Source organism: Pollachius pollachius (genome assembly GCF_949987615.1).
Source record: "Pollachius pollachius genome assembly, chromosome: 2".
Lineage (NCBI taxonomy): Eukaryota > Metazoa > Chordata > Actinopteri > Gadiformes > Gadidae > Pollachius > Pollachius pollachius.
Genome location: NC_136935.1, coordinates 17,051,027 through 17,072,188, shown reverse-complemented (window position 1 = coordinate 17,072,188; position 21,162 = coordinate 17,051,027). Strand labels below are relative to the sequence as shown.

The 21,162-nt window shown below is 43.2% G+C and overlaps 1 protein-coding gene across 3 annotated transcripts; it reads left to right on the top strand.

The window, feature by feature from the left end:
* Positions 1-688: 688 nt before the first annotated feature.
* Positions 689-20,901, top strand: actn2b (actinin, alpha 2b; the record flags this gene model as incomplete). 3 transcript variants are annotated; one of them, XM_079759062.1, is made up of 21 exons in its annotated part: positions 689-820; positions 3,613-3,727; positions 3,947-4,066; positions 4,755-4,841; positions 5,077-5,164; positions 5,670-5,748; positions 8,160-8,241; positions 9,914-9,999; positions 10,341-10,433; positions 10,984-11,214; positions 11,521-11,668; positions 11,812-11,962; positions 15,612-15,720; positions 16,520-16,660; positions 16,993-17,175; positions 17,451-17,585; positions 18,326-18,502; positions 19,136-19,282; positions 19,699-19,764; positions 19,869-20,027; positions 20,743-20,901. In XM_079759062.1, 21 exons carry the CDS (start codon positions 689-691, stop codon positions 20,899-20,901), a joined length of 2,688 nt encoding a protein of 895 aa, XP_079615188.1. The 3 variants fall into 3 exon arrangements, with proteins under 3 accessions (XP_079615188.1, XP_079615187.1, XP_079615189.1); XM_079759061.1 differs by having other exon boundaries at positions 19,136-19,375; XM_079759063.1 differs by lacking the exon at positions 19,699-19,764.
* Positions 20,902-21,162: the final 261 nt, after the last annotated feature.

Sequence of the window (21,162 nt, the reverse complement as noted above, 5' to 3'; positions counted from 1 at the left end):
GTGTTAGAGATATAGATCGAGAGAGAGAGAGAGTGTGTGTGTGTGTGTGTGTGTCTGTGTGCGTGGGCACGCGTGCGTCTGTGCCTGGCGTGTGTGTGTAAGAGTGTCTGTTGTGTGTGGCAGAGACATAGGCCATGAGAGAGTTTGTTTGTCTGAACGCGCGCGTATATGAGATGTCTGTTGTGTGTGACCGAGATATAGACCATGAGAGAGTTTGTGTGTATGTGTGCGTGCTTGTGAGTGAGAGAGAGTGTGTTGTGTGTGCTTGAGAGATATGGACCGAGAGAGAGAGAGAGAGAGAGAGAGTGTGTGTGTGTGTGTGTGTGTGTGTGTGTGTGTGTGTGTGTGTGTGTGTGCTTGGGGTGGATTATAGGGGTGTGTGCTACTGGGTGGGGCGGTGGGTGTGCAGACTTTGCGAGTGCACTTTGTTTGCGTCATGCGTCCCGCCAGTACTAATTGCGGCTGTCCGGTGTTCCGCTGCGGCAACTGGGGCCAGACGTCACTCGGGTAGGAAGGTTCAGGGAGAGTTGGAGAGGCAGTAAAAGAAAAGAAAAAGAAACTACAACCAAACCAAAGAGAGATTTTACTACAGACAGTCCTCTTTCTCGTGACAACAACCAGCTGAGCTAAAACGCTGAAGGGTAATATCGATTTGTTGTGTGTGGAGGAATTAAAGCAGGACGCCAGGATGATGACCCAGGTGGAGACCATCGTGCACTACGACAACGGCTACGGCTACGAGGAGGAGTACATGCTGCAGGAGGATGAGTGGGACAGGGACATGCTGCTGGACCCCGCCTGGGAGAAACAACAAAGAAAAGTAGGTTGTGAGTTGGTTAAACGCGTACCCTAATCACATATTTCGTAAACCTGCGAGATGTCTTTTTTGTAAATTAATTTCATTGAAATTTGCCCAAAAATAAAATTATTTGCAAAGCAAAAAAAAAAAGGTTTGACGTTCCAAAGATAGTCGTTCTTGTGCTTTATGATCATCATCAGTATGGTTTGTATAGGTCTTTGTATGTGGTATGAAGTCAGAGCCCCTGGTGGCTGGTTTAGCTCCATCTGACTGGAGGGGGTGGGGGGGTGGGGATGCTTTGGGTACCAGCTAACAATAGAAGCTATGAGCTGCTCTCGAGACTGTTGCCATTCCACTGATACGCCCGGAATGCAAACTGTCAACAGATGCTTCTAACACATGATGACGTTCTCGGGATTAGAAAGGATGCTATATCTAAATTTAACCTGCGGAGCGAAGGCATTATAGTAGGTTAATCCAGTGTCCTTGGAGCAGAATTCCTTTGTTGATGGAAACCACACCAAAACACATTGAACCCAACAGTTGGTCTGAATGTAGGCCCACTAGGCCTACCAGTCCCCAGGTTTGAATCTGTCCTCAGCATTAATTTAAGTTGTTGATATGGAAGGCAATCCCTACCTATAGCTCCTAAAGCAGAATATCACATATCACTAACCACATATTTGTGATAATCCTTCATTGCACGTAATGTCAAAGAAACCTGGTCCACGTAAAAATGTGAACTTTATGGCAGGCTCAATTCAGGAGGTTTCTACATGCCTCACACTCCTCCATCACATTCAACATCCACCCTACCCCTGTTGGAGACCTTTATTTGACATATTGGAGACATTTCAGCTTTCATCAAAGCGTTCCATTAATAATTCAATTTCAGCCTCCATGTGACACGCTTCCTGAGCAGGCATTGGATTTCAGTGAACCCTGAAAAAAATCACAAACAGATTGGATTAGAATTCCCGCCAATCTCTTGTTTGCTCGTTGACTCTCTGCGTTTTGATTGGACAAGCTGCTTGTTGACCCTGTCAGCTCTCAAAGACATCAGGCACTTGTGACAGGGTGGCAGGGTGGTCCTCCAAGCTGTATATGATTCATATTTTATATTTAGATCTTATCGTCACACTTGGCAGGGCTGTGGGCTCTGGTTGGATTTAAGAAACACTAGCTGCATTTTTACAGTGGTTCAACACCACATGCACACTGCAGACTCCTTTTTGCCCCTCAGGAATTGGCAGGCCTTTGTTCCAAAGCCTCAAATATTCCCAGGCTCCTCCCACAGGGGGGTCCTTGGGTTCCTAGGTCGCATTGGGATGCATGTTAGCTGCACTTTGTTTACCGCCCCCCCCCCCCCACCCTCCCTTCAAGAGAGAGACAGGGACAGAGCATTGCGTGATGAAACTGATCACTCCCCTAATCAGAGTCATCAATCACTGCCATCACCCACTGACAGTATATCACCTAGGATACCAGCTTATTAGAAACCAGTATTCACGTTGAGTCTCAGAGTGAGTTCACCAAATCTAAACACACAGATTGAAGACTGCTACTCGTTGAAAAGACTATGCTAGATAAGAGGTACCATACATCTAGGATAAGCTGAAGGATGAAGGATTCTGAACCGTATCATCAATCATAGAATCAAATATGGATCTGTAACGATTTGAGAAGCATTAATAGCAAATCCTCAGCATCATATGTCACACACTTTCAGATAGAGAAGGCTTTATTTAGTCTCTTGGGGATATTGTATTGGTCGGAATAGCTGTGGTTAAGATAGAAAGGGCTGCGTGCCTTTGTTCTTACAGGCCTACTGGGGGCTCATTTAAAGGCTGCAAAGGGAGAAAGTTGGGAGGGAGTGACAAGGGGAAAGATCCAGTGTATATACCACGTGACATTTCAGCTCACACTGTACGAGAAACATTTTGAGGTTTTTCCTTCCCCACGTCTATCTTGATGAACACCAGAGATGGCTAAATTTACCCCCTTGTATCAGCTGGAATGTGCAGCGGGGCCTGGCCCCAGCACGCTGCCTGTGTGTGCAGGGCTGCCGGCCCCTGAGCTACAGCTCTGTCGCAGGCCGTTGAAAGACACGTGTAAAAATAGGAAGAGAAAGACAATGATCCAGTCTTGAATTACATGTATCTCCATATGGCGCGTAGACGGCCACAATGCTAAGAGATATTGTTGTGCTATATTGTGAGCCAGGAAAGTTTTAAAAAGACCTGCAATTTCACTGTTAACGCTTAACCACCACCACTCATTTAAGAATTAAGTTTTCCACCTAAATAACATGTCTGTTTATAAGCTTATACCTCAGTACCCGTGATGACCACATTCACACATTGATATTATTTGAACTACTTTTTAACTAAACACATAATTTTTCCACTTATGATGAGAATATGAAATCAAGTCTGCGTTGTACTTTTGCAGAGAGGTTTATGATATAAGATACTACTAGTCATATAATATACTGCTCTTATAAGTGCCAAGTGGTTGGTGGTATAGAGGGTATAAAAGTGCTGCTAATCTGTCAGACACTTTAGTTTGCATTATGCGTAGCAAGGGATCTAACTATGCACTGAGAGATCCAAACACACAGACCCAAACCAGCTCTTGGGAACTTATGTTTTATTATTATTACTCGTAATGTGATGATGATAATGGTTAATATTGACGCTTTATTACATCACAACACCAATACCAATTTATGATTTACACAGAAGGATGAGGTTCATATGGGGACATTGTAACCCCTCCCATTGGATTGACTCATGGCTGTTCTGTCCTGTTAGACCTTCACAGCCTGGTGCAACTCCCACCTGAGGAAAGCAGGGACACAGATAGAAAACATAGAGGAGGACTTCAGGAACGGCCTGAAGCTCATGCTGCTCCTGGAGGTTATATCAGGTAACAGAATCCACTGTTGATTATACAATAATAATACAACCGGTAGTACTACTACTACTGCTACTACTAATAACAATCGTACCATGCTAGGTAGTACTATAATAATAAGCATACCCATAATATGCATAATAACACATATTATGACCATAATATATATTAAATGATAATGTAGACATATCTTTTGTTGGGTTATTCTTTTCTCTTATGTATCCTCTGTAGGAGAAAGGTTACCCAAGCCAGACAGAGGGAAAATGCGTTTTCATAAGATTGCCAACGTGAACAAAGCTCTGGAGTTCATCACAAGCAAGGGGGTGAAGCTGGTCTCCATAGGGGCTGAAGGTACCGGGCCTCCTGCCTGTTGATGTAATGGAATAACTACAGATTAAACCAATCTACTCCTGGTTATAGTCATTATAACACAGTTTACTTGTTTACATTTTACACCAAAGTGAGAACAATTTTTTTTACAAAAAATAAATGCCATGAAGACGCTGCAAAACGTTTTTATTGATATTTTATTTCCTTTTTTTATTATTATTTAATTATGATTTTGATTGCCACCGTAACTTGTCCATTAGTTTCTATAAAAGCCTTTTTATATCAAATCTGTTCATAAGATTTAGATGAAGATGATGATGATGTTGATGATGATGACGATGATGATGATGATGATGATGATGATGATGATGATGATGATGATGATGATGATGATGATGATGATGATGGTGATGGTGATTATCTCCAGTAAACCACAGGAGGGTAGGAGAAAGACAAACAGGGCAGATGCGCTTCCATCTTACTAACTAGTGTGGGAATATGAAAAACATGAATATTTTTAACTTTTCATCATCATAAGGCTTTTATTTTCTAGTTAACTAGGAACAAATCCTTCATTACAATAATGGCCTGGAAAGAGGCAATTACCTCCTGTGTGAACGGGGCCTGGGAAAATAACAAATTTGATAAAGTTCTGTAAAATGTTAAAATCTACATCAGCTGATAAGCAAACACGCTTTTGTGTCTTCAGAGATTGTGGACGGGAATGTGAAGATGACTCTGGGAATGATCTGGACAATCATCCTGCGCTTTGCAATCCAGGACATAAATGTAGAAGGTGAGCTCATCACTTTAAGGATCTCTCACATAAGGGGAGGGATACATGTGGTTAACTGCATTTCCTTGGAAGTCAATTCCACCAGTGCCATAGCAATTTGGGAAGAGCTTGTAGATTGCAGTCCAATTGACACGATAACATTCATCTACCCAATATATTTTGGGAGTGTGCTTTTCTCAAAGGTCACAGACAATTGTAGGCCTCACTTTAATCTGTTAATCATCCTCTTCGTCAGAAACATCTGCCAAGGAAGGTCTCCTCTTGTGGTGTCAGAGAAAGACTGCCCCCTACAGGAATGTTAACGTCCAAAACTTCCATGTCAGGTAAGGTCATCAGCTACTGCTTGGTAGCCAGATATTTCATAGAGGTTTTAACACATTGTCATGCTACTCAAATACCAGTTTTAAAATATGTTATGTTAAGTCATGTCTCTTTTTTGTTAGTGAGGTATAAGGACAAAAGATCTGCCCTTTATCTACATTTACTTTTGTATTTTTGTGCAGAAACTGTTCTAATTAAGTCTCATCAAATTATGTGTCAAGCTGAAATTAAACCCTATTTCACGGTTTTCCTTTCTGAATGTCATTCTGACAACATGTAAATTACAGTGTCACTTTTGAAATGTTCCCATATTCCACAGAGTCTGAGGTCAATCATTTGGTGATGTTATGCCTATGTGAATCGTCCGTTGGACCAGTATAGTTTGTGATTGAATGCAAACAAAGTGGAAAGTGGCCAACGTGGATGCTACTGTACGACCCTTCCTTTATGTTGAGTGTAAGCTTGATGTTTGACATGTGGGTTCTCTCTGCTGTTTGGCCAACGTAGCTGGAAGGATGGCCTGGCTTTCTGCGCCCTGATTCATAGACACAGGCCCGACCTGCTCGACTACTCTAAGCTCAACAAGGTTCTCTTGCGTGGCTGTAACAACCATAATGGATTGTGTTTCAAACACTAACTGATTAATGTCCTCCACACTCCCTTTCCTATACCTCCAGTTTTCACCAGAAAAAAATAACCATTGAAAAATATTCTCAAGCTAGAAAGACAATGACTTATCCTTGTTTTCACTTTTACCTCCACCCATAACTTCCTTTGCATGTTTTTCTTGTGACCTGTCATGGATTCGTTTTGTAAAACAAAAAATGTTCCTTGATCTATTTCCTTGATCCATGATGGATAGTTGAAGATACTTGTTAGATGATCTTGCAGGACAACATTACAGCAATTAAGGGAAAAAGACTAAAGATTACATTGTTCAATACACACTCTCAGATTTGCAGTACATTTGGTGGCAATAAGTAAGACCTTGAATGTGGCAGTGCGGTGTATATAGACCCATTCCTTTTATTCTGTTCATTCTGAACAGTTCATATCATTCATGACACTAATTATGGGTTTGCTGGTTTGATGCACCAGGGCACAGTAGTAGACTAAACTTGTGTAGATAACACCATTGACCACCATGGACTCTTTACACAGAGCTGTCATAGCAGTAAGACACCCAGGTGTAGCCCCCGGCATTAGCATTGGCTATGCATGTGTTTCATTATGTGTGTCAAAGCACTAGCGTTGCGTGTTATCTACTAGTCTACGATCTGTGCTCTGGTACATAAAAGGAGCAGAACCATGATTAGCGTTATGAGCAACACCGGTGTTGGTCCTATGGTGACGCCTCTTGGAAAAGGGTCTGTATGATATTGGCATACATTGGCAGAGGAGGAGTGGATGGTGCTTTCCAAAACTGGGTTGTGCAGTCACACCTCTCCCTTGTTTTATTCTGTAATGAGGCACGAAGTCATGTTACATGTCAAAATTATGTACTTTACTAATAATAAATAATAAGTAAAGTATTCCTTAACCATTAGTAAACAGTTTATCAACTGTTCGTTGATTGTTAGTTAAGGCTAATTACTACATTAAATAATGTAGAATAATGGTTAATTAATCTACTTTTATTGTAAAGTGTCACCACTTTACCCATTTAGTTCCCTGGCATGACTCAGCCTTAACACTGAATAGATAGAGAAACATAAACTGGGCTACCTTTGTATATGCCTATATACAACGGCTACCAACTACCACTACAGAATATTACCTTCAAAATGGAGGCAATTTTCATTTCCTGTGAAGTGAACTTCACTGACCGCTCTGTGATGTCAAAATGTTGGTGGTGCAGACATTTATAGATTTAATCTAAGTCTATAAATATGATCACAGATCACAAACATTGCAAGTACACAAATATCACCCCCCTCCCCCCACACTAACACACACACACACACACACACGCACACGCACACGCCCACGCCCACACACACACACACACAGACACACACACACACACACACACACACACACACACACACAAACACACATATAGTACGTACTCTACTGGATGTAGCTATGCAAACACAAGCTTTAAACAAACCACACCGGCCATACTTGCTTACCCCATCTATTGTCATGATTACATCTCTAAATATATCGCCTCTGTCAGACATATAGCATCCATTGTTAGAAGAACCAAGGAGTTGGTGGCTACTCAGCTGTTGAGCTTGGCTCCAGGTGAGCATGTCCAGTAAGCTCAGTGTTATAGCCTGCTAAAATGGCACACACACACACATACACACACACACACACACACACACACACAGACATAGACACACAAGTACACACACACACACAAACGCACACACAGACATGAACACACACACACACACACACACACACACACACACACACACACACACACACACACACACACACACACACAATACAAACATACAAAAACAGAAGAACACACACATGCAAACCTACACACAAACACACAAACATGAACACACACACACACACACACACACACACACACACACACACACTCACTTTTTCCATCCATCTATCTATCCATTTGTCTGTCCATCCCTCTGACATAAGCTGTATCGGGGAAGCAGCTGGCCCTGTCATTTAGCATGCTCTCCCCTACCTCATCTTAACCCCACTCCAGCAGAGCGTGAGGCTAGCCTCACAGGCAACAGCAGCAGCATGACGGAACCAACTAAAACCTTTCCCCAACCTCAACCATTCTCCCCCATCCAAACCCTTTTCCCACATCCAAACCCTTTTCCCTCTCTAAAACCCTTCTCCCACACCCACCCTGTGTGTGACTTTTTCATATTCATATTTTGATGTTTGATTTGAAGCACCACATCACAGGGTTCCGGAACAGCAGTCCTGTTCTTCATGAAAGGTCATCTGCAAAGTATTTTAAGTCCACCATTGCTGCACAGTGATTTACCATTGTTTTTCTTTTTTTAGGATGATCCTCTGGGGAACCTGAACCTGGCCTTTGACATCGCAGAGAAACACCTGGACATTCCCAAAATGCTGGATGCAGAAGGTAACGGCTTATTTTATGAGCTTTATTTCAATTTCTATGTCAAATTTGTGCGACAAAAACATTTGACAAACACTGTCAACTCAATTAAATTAAATTAAAAAAAAAATTGAAGGGAACATGTGCGATTACAGTTTTTGCCAATTGCTTAAACAATATTGACACAAGCTTAGACCAAAGTAACACAACTTGAAGTTTTTGTTATTATACCTTAAACACATGTTACCATACCTTAAACAAAAGCGCTGCTATGCACTCGGTGTACCATTGGGAAAACACATCTATTCAAAATACAAAACAAATTGGGTTATTGAAAATACTTAAATACACATCTGAAGACACTTACTTACAAAACTGAACACCTATCAGCCAGCTCCAAAAAGGCCAATGGGCAAATGTGCACGTCCCGGGGCAGCGCAGGGGGGAATATATCATTGTGTGCCTCCATAAGTCTTCGAGGGTAACTGCACCATCATGCAAAATAGGTCCCTACAATACCCAACATATCATCACATTTCTAGAGGCCCTTCATGATGCAGCTGAACAGGACAGATCAGAGCAGCCCAGGTTTGTTGTTGTCTGGGATAATGTAAGTTTCCATCTAGCTGTTTTTGTCCAGAACTGGTACACCAACCATAATCAGTTTGAAGTCGTATACTCGCCATTTCTAAACCCTATAGAAGGTTTTTTTTCGGCTTGAAGATGGCGTGTATATGACCGCCACGCACAATTGCCATGTTTTTCTGTGTTTACTGTACAGTACAGTTGTGTTATTTTGGTTTATTTTTGTTTTTCTTTTGCTTCAACTGAATTTACTGCACTGTAAAGTACCGTACTGCAATGTACAGTATTGAGTATTCGATTTTTTGGTTGCTGTGAAAACGTGCCTTCTGTGGAACTGAATAAAACAGTGAATATGGAAGACTGCAGTGTTTAATATAAAGTAGACTAGTGTGTTGCTGCTGATCTGAAAGTGTATTCATATGATACAAGTGTGCATCATTTTGTTATCAGAGTGATATTTTGACAAAGGATTGTTAAGTTTCGATAGAAGAGTTTCAATTTGACATAGATGTGAATGGCCTATATCTCAGTGTTGTGTCTTATTTGCTTGTGTGTTGAGTTTTGACACAGTTAGCCTTAGGTTAATTTACATCTGCAGTCCCTAGGTAAAAATAAATACAACACATATAAACACATCAAACTTTATCAATGCTTTTCAATATGTATATGTGGTTGTCTTTATCTCATATACTTATAGAATATAGAAAAAAATGAATACTACAATTTAAATATGATTTAATTTCACTGGAATTTAAAAAGAAATGTATGCTGGAATCAAAGTAAGAGTAAGAAGCAAAAATTTTATGATCTGTGTCCCCGCATGTATTCCACATTGAGCAAAACAATATCCATCACAAAGTCTGCCCTACATTGCGATCAAAGCCTTCCGATAGAGTTTCTCTCACTAACCTCCGTGACTTCTGCCACTTTTCCTCAGCAGCAAATTAACACGTATCAAACCCCCAGAAATAGCATCGGGGTAGACCCTAATATTGATGCTGCTGTCTTCATCTTCCCCCCGGGGGTTTCAATGCGTCTTCCAACCATGCCTTGTTCTAGTTTTCCTTTACCTCATCTTCTGTGTTACCCCCCCACATTCTCCACGCTGCAGATATCATCAACACCCCCAAGCCTGACGAGAGAGCCATCATGACCTATATGTCCTGCTTCTACCATGCCTTCGCTGGAGCCGAGCAGGTAGAAAATAAGATGACAAAAGGCAGTTTAACCACCCTGATGGGCAGACCATGTGGTTAGGATGTTTTGACTCCCAGCTGAAACGTGGTTGTTTTCTTCCAACTAAAGCCTAGGTTTAGGCATGTGACATGACATGTGCATACAAAATCAAACTTATTCACCTTGGATAACAGTTTCTGCAACATCACTCTAGGTCACCTTGAATAGAGGGTCAGCTAAATGGTAAATACATTTCAGTGCAGTGTGTCAAAGGTTCCCTCAAATCAAAAGGATGAGTGCCTATTCCTTATCATTCCCCTCTCTCTCTCTCTCTCTCTCTCTCTCTGTGTTTCCGTGGTCAGGCCGAGACAGCAGCTAATCGGATCTGCAAGGTACTGGGCGTGAACCAGGAGAACGAGAAGTTGATGGAGGAGTACGAGCGACTTGCAAGTGAGGTAAGTAGCTGATTTCCAGACGCTATTGCCTTAACACAAAGCCATAAAAAGCTCCTAGCAACAAACTCGGTCTCAAACATCTATATGTGGATGTGTACATCAAATCCTATATGTACCCTCCCTTCCATCCTTCCATCCTCGTCTACTCTTCCCTCCCTCCCTACCTGCCTCCCTCCCTCCCACCCTCCCTGCCTCCCACCCTGTCTCCCCTCTTCCCTCCCTCCCTCCCTCCCTCCCTCCCTCCCTCCCTTCCATCCTTCCTTCCTCCTCCCCTCCCTCCCACCCTCCCTGCCTCCCTCCCTCATCCCCCTTCCCTCCCTCCCTCCCTTCCATCCTTCCTTCCTCCTCCCCTCCCTCCCTCCCTCCCTCCCTCCCTTCCATTCTTCCTTCCTCCTCCCCTCCCTCCCACCCTCCCTGCCTCCCTCCCTCATCCCCCTTCCCTCCCTCCCTCCCTTCCATCCTTCCTTCCTCCTCCCCTCCCTCCCACCCTCCCTGCCTCGCTCCCCCATCCCCTCTTCCCTCCCTCTTCCCTCCCTCCCTCCATCTAAAGCTACTGGAGTGGATCCAGCGCACCACCCCCTGGCTGGAGAACCGCACGGCGGAGAAGACCATGAGCGAGATGCAGCGGAAGCTGGAGGACTTCCGGGACTACCGGCGCATGCACAAGCCCCCCAAGGTGCAGGAGAAGTGCCAGCTTGAAATCAGCTTCAACACCCTGCAGACCAAGCTGCGCATCAGCAACCGGCCCGCCTTCATGCCCTCTGAGGGGAAGATGGTGTCTGTAAGTCTGGCCCAAGTCCTCACACCACCCCTACCAGCACCCACCAGCCCATCAGCCTTGATGGACTATCCATCTTTACACACTGATGCTACTGTATTGGATTCTTGGTGCGCATTGAAATGACCATTTGATTGCTTTGATGCATCTTGAATTGATCTGTACATAACATAGCGGAGTTGTATATCTTCAAACCATATGTTGTAACACTGTTTTCAATGCACGTACAACAGAGTACTCTCTTATTTCTTAGTCCATGGGTTTGGAATGAACTGGTGAATGGGCTGTGTGCGTTGTGTCCTCACCCAGGACATAGCCAGTGCCTGGCAGGGCCTGGAGCAGGCAGAGAAGGGCTATGAAGAATGGTTGCTCACAGAGATCCGCAGGCTGGAGAGACTGGACCACCTGGCTGAAAAGTTCAGGCAGAAGGCCACCACCCATGAGACCTGGGCCACCGGTCAGTCCCCCACATCCCCACCGAGGGGTTTTTGTCTCTACTTTTCTCTGTGTGTCAAGTCCTCCCCCTACAATACATGTCCAATGCTAGCCTAAGACATCATTATATTTGAATGTCCTGCATGTCTCCTGTGTCTCGTGTAGGCAAAGAGCAGATCCTCTCAGAGAAGGACTATGAAACGGCCTCGCTGACTGAGATACGAGCCCTGCTGAGGAGGCACGAGGGCTTTGAGAGTGACCTGGCAGCCCACCAGGACAGGGTGGAGCAGATCGCGGCCATCGCACAGGAGCTCAAGTATGTACTCCAGAAATAATGACCGCTTTTCGCTTTTTGTGCCAGCCCTCTGGTTACTCATTCATTACAGTAATTACCTGTTCACTTCAGGGTTATGAAAGGAGAGTGATCATTTTTATTTGTACCAATTTTGTTCAATTTATATGTGTACTATATATATATATATATACAGTACACATACATATAAAAATATATATAGTACATATATATTGAACATATATAGATATAGAGATAGATATAGATATAGATGTATTTATATAGAGATAGATATATACAGGGTGCGATTTGTGAAGAAACCAGAGGGGGGGATAATTTTGAGAAACATTTTAAAATGTTTCAAAATGAAGACGGACCCTGTGTATTTTGGTTGTTAATTATTACGATGTAATGGTGAAAATACTTTGGGTGGGGGGGATAATTTTTATCCCCACCGAGGACAAAAATAATTCAGCAGAGGGTAGGACGTGTAAACCAGAGGGGGGGATAATCCCCACCATCCCCACCGGCAAATCGCACCCTGGATATATATAGATATATATATATATTATCATTATTTGTTGAAGACTTCCATGTTTTGGATGAATTCAATTTCGTCAATATACAGGGACATTGTAGTTTGTCTATGAAGACACCGATAATTCTGCAATATTTTCGGCGCTGTGATCATTAGGTACCTGTGATGCTCTGTTGCAGTGATTATATATTCAGCTGCTTCTTGCTGGGTATCATCATCACTGGCATCGTTATATTAAAGGTGCCAAAAATACTGACGATTATCCGTGTGTTTGTAGTCGAACTCCATTCTGGTTACTGAAACTCTTTTTAAGTTAGCGAATATTTTGAACACATTGGGAACCTTTGAAAAGTAATTTAAAGTGTATTCTACTCACATGAAGAGGAGATATTGTCTCTGTAGCTCTGTAAGTCAATCATAGTGGCTAACGTAAACCAAACTCTAACTCAGAAAACTCTCCTCTGACGCACATTAATGTATTTAGAATTGAACAACTCCTCTGAATCTGGGTAAGACAGGCAAACCCAAATAAACAGATATCTCGGCGTACCCTTTAAGCTCATGAGCATACCGAAAAAAGTATTAAAATGTATGTCTTGAAGTAGGTTCTCTGTAAACAATACCAGTGATTCAATACAATACAATACAGTACACCATACAGTACACAAGTAAACATATGTGGTGTTTTTTAAAATGAGAAAATAAGTAGGGCATTCCATGACAGCGCAAACTTCACAGCACCCTTCAACATCAGCCGTTCCCCCATCTTTTGTAGCAACAAGACTCCAGAGACGGTGTGTTGCATTACGTTGAGCTTCTCTCCCGGTGAGGGCATCACTTTAGCCTGGTATGTCAAGGAACATTCAGGTGTAGAGCTCACAATCCGAGCTGCATCTGCCTGCAGGTGTTATTTGAGGTTTCATCCTATGTCGCAATACTCTTTGAACTGTGATTGTCAAAACAAGTAGAGGGTGAGTGAAATAAATACAATCGAATTGGCTCCATCCCAGTGTGTATACACACACACACACACACACACACACACACACACACACACACACACACACACACACACACACACACACACACAATAAAGGCTGTACATGCACTCAGTCAAGTCTATGTTTGTTTGTTCGTTTGTGCCCAGAAAGGGCCGTTGTGTACGATAAGAACATAATGGGTATGATCTGGAAGAGCAACCATCAAAAAATATAATTCTGACAGATGATTAGGATGAAAGGCCTGATAACATATTGTTCCCAATGGAGGTTGAGTGAGAGGCAGAGAAGGGTCAAGTACAGCTATTAGTGACTGCTGGCACTGAAGAAGAGCCAGCAGCAAAACAACAGATTCATTCAGACGTGAGAGCACAGCGGGGTCACATAGCCAGAGATCAGACGACATGTACCAGGCTAGGGTCACATTGAAGGCCTGGATGCTCAATTCAGATGTCATTTGCCTCTGATCTGACTTTCCATGTTATGATCGCATGGCCAGAGTTTACATATCATATGCATATCAAGGGCAAGATTTAAGATGACCAAATTAGTTTGATGACATCTAACAAGGAAATCATAAACAAGGACTGAGGCCACTTCATTGTGATTTGAGGGAACATGTTTTTTTCTAACCAGAATTGATCAATTAGTAATCAACGACAACAAGGCGTCTACTTTTACCTTGCTGCACTTTGATTGGACAAAGACAACTTCCTGGTTCATGTTAAGAGGATCCACTTAAGTAGGCCTTCCAGCAGCGTTGTATCTTGGTGGGATAATGTTTCTGTGGATATTAAGGTAAGCAGTACTTTTAATCAGTTTACTATGTGCTGTGATATTTAAAGGAATTTCTTAACTATTCTTATTCAAATACTTTACTCTTCAAAATGTATATATTTTCAGCACGTGGCTTCTAATTGCGGTGTTTGGAAGCCTGGCCCATAGCTACCCTCTTAAAAATGGTAATTATAATAAATATGCCTTATTTCTCCAACATTGGAACAATGGCCCTGTTTGACTTTAACTTAATTGTGTCTATCCTCTTACAGAATGGAATCAGAATGAGGCTGATTTTGATGGCACCTTCACCAACATGGACTCTTCTCTAAGCTACAACAATGGCTATTCTAAAAGTTCTTATTCTGACCATAGATATGAAACCCAAAATGGCGGCTACTTCCCCCTTGATCCTGTTGGCGGTTATGATGGATTGGGTGGTTCTGAAGGTTACCAAGCAAGCAATAGCTATTCTCCCGTAGCTTCACTGGGTGGTGGTGGTGCTTCCTCTCGGTGGGTTCCTCAGACTACAGGTACCGGCACCATGCGTCTTCCGCCACAACAGTTCCAAGCTGGTGAACTACTGCGCTCTGAAGCAATCCATGAAGATGGGGATTCAGAAGGTGAAACGCAAGAACGTAACTACATAGACGATCCGACGTCAACACCGTACGGCTCCCAGCCGGGTGAGTTGACCAACATGGAGGCCTTCTATGAAGGTGGAAATTTCGAAGGGGAAACCCAAGAACGGGGGTTTAGGCCTGCCGGACACACAGAAGAATGGCAGACGGCTGAATCAGTAGGTGAAGGGCCGGCCGACCCAGCGTTGTCTCCTGATAATGGTAATCCTACAGTCCTGTCTTCGCTCCACCACTTGTTGCTCCTCTACAAGAGGGGTCTCCTATATCCAGGAACGATGAACCACTACGCGTCAGAGTACACAGAAGGCAAGAATGAGCGGGAGGAGATGCAGAAACGGCGATACGGCTTGTACTGATGTGAACCACAGCTATACAGACTCAATATAGCGGCTATATTGATGGTGCTGTTACAAGTAAAAACAGCTGAAGGAATGTCTCACTGAAAGGGAGTTTCATTGCTTGGCTGTTGTCTGTCTACAGCAAATGACTTGCCACTCGTTCCTGCTCGTTTACTTGGAAAGAATAAAATATGAATCAACCTGGCTCTTCAATTCACTTTTATTTTCTATGCAGTTTATATGCCAGACACTATGGACTAATCTATTTAAATGATTGTTCACATATCAATAATTGTATACAGGTCAACAGCAATTTGTTAATGTCGCAGCCCTCCACCCTAGCCAGATGTAAACTAAAGCATTGTTATGCTGTGTTTTCAGTGAACTAGACTACCATGATGTGGCTGCTGTTAACCAGCGCTGCCAGGCCATCTGTGACCTATGGGACCAGCTGGGAACATTGACTCAGAAGAGGCGGGAAGCACTGGAGGTGAGGAAATTAATTTCAATGGGCAACAATATCTGGATTTAAGAACACATGACCAACGATTCAATGAAAGCGTTTTTATTTGATCTCGCTATACGAACTTGACCCAGTCAACTAAACCATACAAAAGGCTTCACTCCGTGCCGGCCAGATTCTAGGTGTAAATGGTGCAGACATGACTTGATTCATGTCGGGATAAATGGATTCCCTCCCAGAGCCTTAAGCTCCCTTAACCTAGATCGGGGGGGTGTGGCAGCGGGGGGCTGTCTGGGGACGGTCTGTCCTGGATGTGTCTGGATCAAAGCCCACTGGCCACTACATCTGAGCTGCTCTGATCCTTTGTGGCACGGCGGCCCTGGCCCAGTGTGTGGGATTAGCCTGAGTGAGTGACAAGCACAGGGGCCTACTTTCTGTAAATCTCCCTCTGCTGGAAGCCCTTGCTGGTTGGGCGCATCTCAGATGTGTGCCAATCTCTGGGCAGTGGGGGTCAACAAGGCTAACAATGAGTTGTATCCAGGATTAGCCATCCAAACAGGTGAAGGGGACGTTGGTTTTCAGAATAGTCTCGGTCGATATTTAGATCAGTCCTCATCGCCTCCAGTAGTGAATGTCATTAAAGTGCAACCATGCAAGTCCATAATTAGTGTACTGTATCTAATGTAATACTGTTTCCATGCGTTTTTTTTCATACCCATGTCATGTATAAACACAACTCCCAACACTGCGCCACTAGGACTCCACTTGCGAAAAGTGGGGTTTGTTTATGTGGTGTTTTTATGGCCTTGTCTCCGGTGTTCCTCAGCGGACAGAGAAGCTGCTGGATACCATAGACCAGTTGTTCCTTGAGTTTGCGAAGAGAACGGCTCCCTTTAACAACTGGATGGAGGGAGCCATGGAGGACCTGCAGGACATGTTTATCGTGCACACCATCGAAGAGGTCCAGGTATGTCATAGGCACCAAACACTGTCCAATAAATCTGCTCACTCCTGCTTTTTTGGTGTGTGTGTATTGCCTTACCACAAGTTCATTCTAGGTATACTTTTATGAGTATTCCCTTTTGTTAATCCTCCTTGTTTTATATCCCTGTTTGAAGAATATGTTTTCCTCATGGGAAGTCACTTTCCTCTTTTATAAAACACTACAGCAATTCACGAAAGTGCATACGCGACTCTTCTTTCTGAGGAGAGTTAAACCCGTGGTTCAAAGTCATGGTGCATGCGTCACGGTTGTGTTTTGGTCAAGCCTTCCTTCGTCTTCCTCCCTTGCCTCTCTAGAGCCTCATTGCAGCCCACGAGCAGTTCAAGGCCACCCTCCCTGAGGCGGACGGAGAGCGGCAGGCCATCGTGGGGATCCAGAACGAGGTGCAGAAGATCTCCCAGAGCTATGGCATCAAGGCCAGCGACATCAACCCCTACTGTACCATCACCATGGAGGATCTCATGAACAAGTGGGACAAGGTAGCAGAGACTTAGTTAGTATAGAAATGGGTAGATTGATGTCTGCATGTATGCCATCAAAAAAAGTAATGAAACTCAGGTGGATTTATGTCAATTGGCATTTCATATGGTCAGTTACACTAGGGATATTATAATTATTATATAATTATATATCTTGGAAGAGTTGTAGCACACTTCAAAGTTTGCTGCATTTTATTAAAATAAAATTCAGACTTTTGTTTTTTTCCAGAGAAACCTGCCTTCCTCAGTAATGTCTCATGTGCCTGTATGTTTAGATCAAGAAGTTGGTTCCTGGGAGGGATGGCTCCCTACAGGAAGAGATGGCGCGCCAGCATGCCAACGAAAGGCTGAGACGACAGTTTGCTGCCCAGGCTAACCTCATTGGACCGTGGATTCAGACCAGGATGGAGGTGGGACTTCAGCAACCTGGCATCGGCAGACGAATTGCAAACTAGAAATAGTCAAGAACTTCTCCATTCATTTTTGCTTTCCAAGCCCGATGACCAATCACAACAACGAGATGGGTGTGCGTCAGTGAGCGCCGATTTTTTTTGCTTTAGGTGCAGCCTTTGTTTGTAGTAGTATATTCTTCCTTTTGTGAAATACATATCCTCCAGTTCATTTTATCTTGAAAGTGGAAGCAAAAGACTCCTTGGTGTATAACTTCTTTTACAACAGAAAAAAAAAGGTTATACATCTTTGTTGTTGAAAATGCCTGCACGGCACTCCTCTGCACTGTCATCGTATTTATCCTGCCTCATACTAGACAAACAGTTGTGATTGGTCGGTCTAGCTCGTACCGGAAAGAAAAGGTTTTGTATGGGAGGGGAGCCAGACCTTTTCTGCAGAGCAAATGAAATATGATTTGTCAGATTCCCAGGCTAGGTCTTTAGACATAAGCCAGAAAAAAACTGAGCCCAAGCATGAAGAAATTCAGCTTTCATTTTTCTTTCTTTCTTTCTTTCTTTCTTTCTTTCTTTCTTTCTTTCTTTCTTTCTTTCTTTCTTTCTTTCTTTCTTTCTTTCTTTCTTTCTTTCTTTCTTTCATGAATGCCATTCTGAATCCAAAAGTGCAGTACCTGATCTTCACCAGTTGTATCATTAATTGACATGTCCAAAAGGGTTGACGTCACCATATGCTGTCTTGGCAGGAGGTTGGCCGCTGTTCCCTGGAGATGGGAGCCCTGGAGGACCAGATGACCCAGCTGAAGCAGTTTGAGCACATCATTGTTGCTTATAAACCCAACATCGACAAGCTGGAGGGAGACCACCAGCTCATCCAAGAGTCGCTGGTGTTTGATAACAAACACACCAACTACACCATGGAGGTACACTAACACCCAAGACAGTTTCGTTAACACACATGCGCGCACACACTTTTTTTCCACCTAGTCTTTAATTTAGTAAAGCTACTTAAGTCCATGGCAGCTCCATCAATCTATACCTAGAATTGCAGTACATAAAAAATATATATTAGCAAGTTGTTGTGTATTCAGTCCTATTATGTGCTGTTCCTGTTATTCCACCGCACCATCAGGGGGGCACACTTACCTCGTGTTATACTGATACTGTGTAGTGTGATGTAGAGTAAAAGGAGAAGAATACAGTGATACACGTTGAGTAAACTTACAGTGCCCGTCTCGTTCTTTTATTCTTATTAGCAAGTACAAGTCTAGTATAGAACACAAGTGTTTCGCATACACGTGTCCTCAGAGAACAAAGAGCAGTCATCCTTAATTAATGATTCATTGGATTTGTTTTTACCTCAGAAGTCCTCAATCACCGTCCACAAACTATCCCTTGTGGTCTGAATATGTGCATATATTCAGATGCAGGCAGTCTGCACTCTAGCATCATCAACATCTCTTATTTCGGTGTAGCAAATGTTTGGAGGAATACAGGAGGAAATACATGGAGGAATACATGTCTTCATTTGACCTCTGAACCCTGCGCTCAAACAGCACATAAGGGTGGGCTGGGAGCAGCTGCTGACCACCGTCGCCCGCACCATCAACGAGATCGAGACCCAGGTCCTGATCCGGGACGCCAAGGGCATCAGCCAGCAGCAGATGAACGAGTTCCGCTCCTCCTTCAGTCACTTTGACAGGGTAGGGTGCTCCGGCTCTCACTCCAATGTATATAAGGAGATCAACAAGATGGCAAGAGAGGGCCTAATGTTTCCTAGAAGATATTGGCCCAGGGTTAGATTCTTATGGTATGTAAGAAATGAAAGCTAGGAAGCTATTTTTTTTTTTTACCAGAATGTTGATCTGGGCAGATAAAAAACAAGCACTATTCAGAACACAAAGTTTATTGTAAGTATTTTTTATTATGTGTGTAACCCTGTTTGTACGAATTTAAATATTTTCTTCATCTTATAACTGTCTGACATTACTTTTGTTTTTCTTTCTTTAAGTTATATATTTGTTATGTTTCATTCTGTTTCCCTAACCTTGTCTGACTTCTCCCAAGTCACTAATGCTCTTAACGCTAACAGTTAACACATCTGAACTTTCACTCTTAGAAGAAGAACGGAGCGATGGAGACAGATGATTTCAGAGCTTGCCTCATCTCTATGGGTTACGATCTGGTAAGAGCTTGGTGTTGCTAGGGTACAACAATTTCGAGATCTAAAAGTGGTTTGTTGTGTTCATAAAACCAATGCACCTGTTACCTCTGATAACCTATGAACAGGGGGAGGTGGAGTTTGCCCGTATCATGCTGCTGGTGGACCCCAACGCCTCCGGAGCCGTCTCCTTCCAGTCCTTCATTGACTTCATGACCAGAGAAACCGCTGACTCAGACACTGCCGACCAGGTCGTGGCCTCCTTCAGGATCCTGGCAACTGACAAGGTAGATGGGCTTGGTTTTGTCTATTCCATCTATCTAGTTTTCCCTTTTCTTCTGAAGAACGGATTGGATGGTGAAATACCACAATTGTTGTTCTTCAGATTAAAGCCCAAACCAGTGTGCCAGGCTCTGGAACACGCAAAAAAAGTTTTTTCCGCCTCATGTGCTTTGATACATTGAGAAAATCGGTTTTATTTATTTCTTATGTCACACTGCAAATGGGATTCACACCCCATATGCTGTGTTATGTTACGTTAATTATATCCAAGATTTAAAGACAATGCAATATAGTATAAACGGAATATCTTGCTCCTAGAATTGGATATTTGCAAGAAGCCTGTTAAAGGAGATGTAAAGAAGATGTGCGGGACAAAATGGCAGAAATACTTGGATCGAGTCGTCATCATTTTGATGGATCTCAGAGATTCAGTCATTATTTTATTCTAATTTATTTTATTTTGTTTTTATTTGTTGAGTGACCCAATATCATTGTAAATAAGACAGTAATAAATTGGTTTGTTCATGTTGTCTATAAGATGTCTACCCTCATCATATTCCCTTCACACAGTATTCTGAATTTCTTTAGCTTTGATTAGCTCTGCAGAACCTCCCTCACCCATGCCATCTCATGCTATCGCATGCTATCTCATGGTATCCCATTATCTCATGGTATCCCATGCTATCTCATGTTAGCTTATTTTCTCCCTTTCTGTCCCAGCCCTATATCCTTGTGGAGGAGCTGAGGAGGGAGCTGCCCCCAGACCAGGCTGAGTACTGCATCATGAGGATGCCTCCCTACAAGTGCCCTGGGGCGCCACCGGGGGCGCTAGACTACACTGCCTTCTCCACTGCGCTTTATGGGGAGAGCGACCTTTAACCCCACCATCTACTCAGCTAATGATTTTATTTTTGACCCAACCCCTGCCCCCCCCCCCCCCCCCCCCCCCCCCCCCCCCCCCCCACCCCCCTCGTGGGTGGACTCTTCCTATTTTTTGATGATTTATTTTTTGTTGAAAATAGCAGATGAGTTTGAAAGGAAATCTGCTTGTGGTGTCAGCCATGGCTATTTGTTTGTTGGTCTACAATCATGATGCACATTATGAAATTGGATTGAATTGTCTTTTTTGAATCACATTGC